This window comes from Teleopsis dalmanni, chromosome 1, assembly GCF_002237135.1.
Source record: "Teleopsis dalmanni isolate 2A chromosome 1, ASM223713v2, whole genome shotgun sequence".
Taxonomy (NCBI): domain Eukaryota; kingdom Metazoa; phylum Arthropoda; class Insecta; order Diptera; family Diopsidae; genus Teleopsis; species Teleopsis dalmanni.
This window is the reverse complement of record NC_051846.1, coordinates 30291306-30296384: the sequence shown is the minus strand read 5'-3', so window position 1 is coordinate 30296384 and position 5079 is coordinate 30291306. Positions and strand designations below refer to the sequence as shown.

Sequence of the window (5079 nt, the reverse complement as noted above, 5' to 3'; positions counted from 1 at the left end):
AAAAAAAAAATTTAATAAATTTAATTAAACATTTTAAATTTAGTCCAGAAAAAGCAATGGTTTTTTTTCTGATTATCTATTCAGTTCCGGTTTACAGCCCAAGTTTTTAGTAAAGAAAAGACTTTATTATTATATATTTTTTTAAGTTTTTTATAAAAATATTTTTTAAAAACAATGCATTACACATTCATCTGCTGCATCGATTTGTTTGATTAAAAATTTGTGTAGTAAAAATAAATTAAATTTTATTTGTTGCTACCGTTTTACTCAAACAGTGTTTATAATTTCAGAAACTGTTAAAATTCATTATATATTTTGTTTTTTTATTACTTTAAGCTCGTCATTAAGTGTTTTTAAATAAATTTTTATTTTTGTATTTGTGTCAACAGCTGCTCAACTGTTTCTTTTCATTTAATGATTTTTATGTCATTTGGCATGAAATGAATAATCGAAGTGCGACCTTTTGTTGCCTCAAGATTCACCAATAGATTATCCAACAAATCCAACAAAGAGTTAAATAGATACAAATTAGTTAAGCCGTCGATGACGGCGCTGAAAGACACAAAATTGTCTGAAGGTCACCACAGTTCATATCATACTCGTAAACCTTAAACAAAAGAGTTTTGGTTTTGATAGTTAAAAAATTAAATAAAAAAAAAATTGTTAAAAACTGTTTTAGTTTTTAAAAATTCAGTTAAAGTGCATTTTCTCAGAAATCTTGTACATTAAGTGCAGTTTGCATGAAGCTAAAACTAATTTAAATTTGATTTTGGTTTTAATACCATAAAGTGGTATATGATGGCATAAATATATTGTACATTGGGAGCTGAGAGTTTGGGGATTTTTATATGAGGGTACTTGATATGACAAGAAAAACCGATTTAATTTGCATCATAGTAAAGTGCTTATACTCAACTTGACAGTGGCAAAATCATTTATCTATCACATATCAAAAAATATGTCCATTAATGTTAGTAAAATTATGCCTTCAGTTACTAAGTAATTTATTCCGATAAAGCAAAATCAAATTAAATCAAAAATTTAAATTTTTATGCTTTAGAAAAATATGTAATCCATCCTATATAATATAATAAAATATCTAAGACAATGACATTTAAGAGGAAATTTTCATTTAATTTAATTTCTTAATACTCAAGTTTTCAGTTCACTTAAAAAGGTGTAGAGTGTCTTAAGAACGCCATGAGTTCTTGAGAATAAGCGAAAATGTTCTAAATAATAAATTAAAATATTGAACTTTCTTGATCGGTAAGATAACTACTTTTATTTTGAAGTGTTATTTATTTATTGAACAATGCATTATATATTATTTAAACAGAATCTTAAAGAATTGATATTCTCACGATTAACAAACAATCTTAATTTAAAAATAATTATCAGCAACAATCAGAGATTTTAATAAAACAAGCTTTAAATATTTTCGTGCAATCAATTTAAAAAACATCTTAAAAAGAATAAAATTGCAATTAATTTGTAGAGCAATCTTTTTAATTTTAAAATAAATAAATTAACAAAAAAAATAAAAAAAATATGCGAAATAAGTTAATATTTAAATGAACGAATTTTACTTTCCAAATCATTCGAACTTAAGTTCTGCACCAAGAACATAGTGAAAAGTTTCTAATATGTTTAAAATTCTAATCATTTTATTCTTAATTTGTCAATACACCATTGCAGATGTATCTCATTTGTTACACACAAATGAAGATCGGCATTACTTGCCACCAGAACCACCAAAACATATACAAACACCTAAAGTTGAAAATAAAGGATTAAGTACTGATGTTTTAAAGCAACATTCATATCAACATGAATTAAGTTCCAAGAGTGATCCAAAACTAACCACTTACTACAAAAATTCTAAACCAAAAGGATTAACGGACTTAGAAGCAGCACCCATCGATCGTTTACATACTGCACCAAGTGAATTATCGATTGACACTGATCGCAGGAACTCTTTCAGACCAGGCAACACTGATATTTATTATGGCACAAAACGTTTAGTCTATGCTAATGCACCACATTCAGTCTTCCATACTCAAATAAATGTACAATCACAGGAAAGCGATTTTAAAGTAGCTAATAATCAGGAATATGACACCGCAAGTAATACTCGTTCATATGCAGAAGTGCAAGGAGTTGATAGAAATGAACATTCTCATCCAGACAAAAAGGAACAAAGTTACAATGATAAGGAACCATCCCATGATAAAGCTGCACTACGTATTAACTTTGGAGACAAACATGAAGAAAAATCAAATGACTATAATCATAAAGTACAAGTGCCTACATATCAGTCAAATGAAAAGAAGCAACAAAAAGTAGATCATTATCGTGAGGACAAACAATATCAGCAGTACGATGTATACCAAGCAAATGATTACAAAACACCTAAACATAAGCAAGACGAAAAACCACAACAACAATATGATTCATACCAAGGACAAGATTACGGTAGACAAAGTCACAAATACGACGAAAAGTCACATCAACAGTACGATGCATATAATGATCGGGATTACCAACCAAATTATCATCAAAAAGAAGAGAAGCAATATCAACACTATGATGCAAACCGGGTGCATGATCAGCAGGCACATTATAATGATCACGATGAAAAACAACAGCAACATCATGATGTGTACCAAAAACATGATAAGAAACAATATAACGACGATCACACAAAATCATACCATGAATCGAAACATCGACAAAATGAAGACACACCACATCATCATCACTCAAACAGTGATCATAAGACAAATAATAAAAAGCAGGATCACCATCGCGCTCACAATCATAAATCCAATCATGGTGAACAATATAGCGTACCCAATTTTTTCAACGATGAACCTGAGCAACAAAATAGAAAAATAAATTATCAAGGTGCAAATATAATAACCAATAATAGAGCATTACAATCCCTTGAGCCTACATTTGGCGGTTTGCCTAATAATTTCGAAGGAAATGGTCAGGGTAGAAACGTTATTGAAGATGCTCTATTTGGTGCAGGCACTACTATACAGAACTATAAAACGAAGACCGCCAGTACTGATGTAGTAGATCAAAAGAAATGTGGCGACCCAGTTGGCTGTGCATTTATTGAATTTAAAAAGTAAAATTCAATTTCAAATATTTTTAAGTTTTTTGATTGATGAGAACGTTTCGATTTTTCTCTCTGTTAAAAGTTGAATAAAAGTTTATTAACATTGAAAATTTTTAGAGTTTTATTAATTAGCAAGGTGAACAGATCATTGCTAAATTGGTGACCCCGACGTGATTTCGTCATTTTTACGGATCACAAACCATTAACGTTTGCGTTCAGGCAAATAAGTGAGAAGGCATCTCCTCGTCGTGCAAGACAGCTGGAGTTTATTAGTCAGTATTGCACTGATATTCGTCATCTGGCTGGTGCAGATAATACGGTGGCTGACTCTTTGTCTCGGGTTGCTACGGTTCAGTTGGAGGCAAATGTTATTGAGTTAATTGCTGAGGGGCAGAAGACTGATGCAGAGTTGCTCGCTCAGCTGAAGAGCCAGTCTGAAGATGGTGTTGGGTTGAAGAAGTTGAGATTGCCGGATTCGAGTATTGAACTGTACTGTGATGTGTCAGGCAGTCGTGTTCGTCCTTTTGTTCCCGCAAACTGTCGGCAGCTGGTACTCTCAAAACTCCATGGTTTGGCTCATCCTGGTATTCGAGCAACGCGGAAATTGGTGCAGGCTAGGTATGTTTGGCTTGGTTTGGTTAAGGATGTAGCTGTGTTTGTGCGTAGTTGCATTGCGTGTCAGAAGTCTAAGATTCAGCGGCATACTAAAACACCAATTGGTTCGTTTGCTGATATTGATAGTCGGTTCCAGCATGTTCATGTTGACATTGTGGGTCCATTGCCTTTGTCTCAGGGGAAGCGTTATTGTTTGACTTGCGTCGATCGTTTTTCTCGGTGGCCTGTTGCTGTGCCTCTGTCGGGCATTACGGCAGAAGAAGTTGCAGCGGCTTTTATCGACGGTTGGGGGGCAAGTTTTGGTTCTCCGCAGGCTATTACCACTGATTTGGGTCGGCAGTTTGAGTCTGCTGTATTTCGGGAACTGACGAGATTGCTTGGAGTGAAACACTTTCATACCACGGCTTATCATCCTCAAGCAAATGGCATGGTTGAACGTTTCCATAGAACATTGAAGGCAGCCATTCGATGTCATTCCTCAAGTAATTGGACGCAGTCTCTTCCGCTTGTGTTGTTGGGATTGCGAACGACACCGAAACTAGACCTAAATGCTAGTCCTTCAGAGATGTTGTTTGGAAATCCTCTTTGTGTTCCTGGGCAGATGCTTTCGGATTTCAAGCAGAAGTCGTCCGAGACTGATTTTGTGTCGGCGTTGCGAAGGGCTTTAGCTAAGGTTAAATCCGTTGAATCAACAAGACATTGTCATCCATCTGTGTATGTTCCGCGTGACGTTATTAATTGTAAGCACGTTTTTCTTCGAGTGGATCGTGCTCGAGCTCCACTTGAGCAGCCTTACGAAGGTCCATTTGAGGTGCTGAGTCGTAGTGAGAAGACGTCTGTTATTGTTTGCCGTGGGAGAGAGGTGACTGTTTCGAAGGATAGGTTGAAGGCGGCGTACTTAACGTGTGATGATCTTGAACAGGTTGTTCCAGAAACGCGTCAGCCTTCAGCGCTGTTGAATGGTGATCAGTTAGTGACTTCTGGTGATTGTAGGCGTGAATCCCTGTTGCCGATTCCGAAAGTGACACGAGCTGGTAGAGTAGTGCGTTTCCCAGCAAGGTTAGCGGAATTTCGTGATTAAGAGTGGTGTTGTCGACTTAGTTGTGGTGTCGCGTTGTTGCTAGTACTCCATCGCTAGGAGGGGGTACTGTGGCGACCCAGTTGGCTGTGCATTTATTGAATTTAAAAAGTAAAATTCAATTTCAAATATTTTTAAGTTTTTGTTTTGATTGATGAGAACGTTTCGATTTTTCTCTCTGTAAAAAGTTGAATAAAAGTTTATTAACATTGAAAATTTTTAGAGTTTTATTAATTAGCAAGGTGAACAGATCATTGCTAAA

At 34.8% G+C, this 5079-nt stretch overlaps 1 protein-coding gene across 1 annotated transcript in view; it reads left to right on the top strand.

Moving 5' to 3' along the window:
• Nucleotides 1-4820, top strand: part of LOC119678932 (GATA zinc finger domain-containing protein 14-like) — a 14347-nt gene extending 9527 nt beyond the window's left edge. The window contains exons 2-3 of the mRNA XM_038091042.1: nucleotides 1696-3104; nucleotides 4485-4820. Of these exons, the coding sequence (XP_037946970.1) occupies nucleotides 1696-3104; nucleotides 4485-4820 (1745 nt within the window). The remainder of the gene's footprint in view (nucleotides 1-1695; nucleotides 3105-4484) is intronic.
• The last annotated feature ends 259 nt before the right edge of the window (nucleotides 4821-5079 follow it).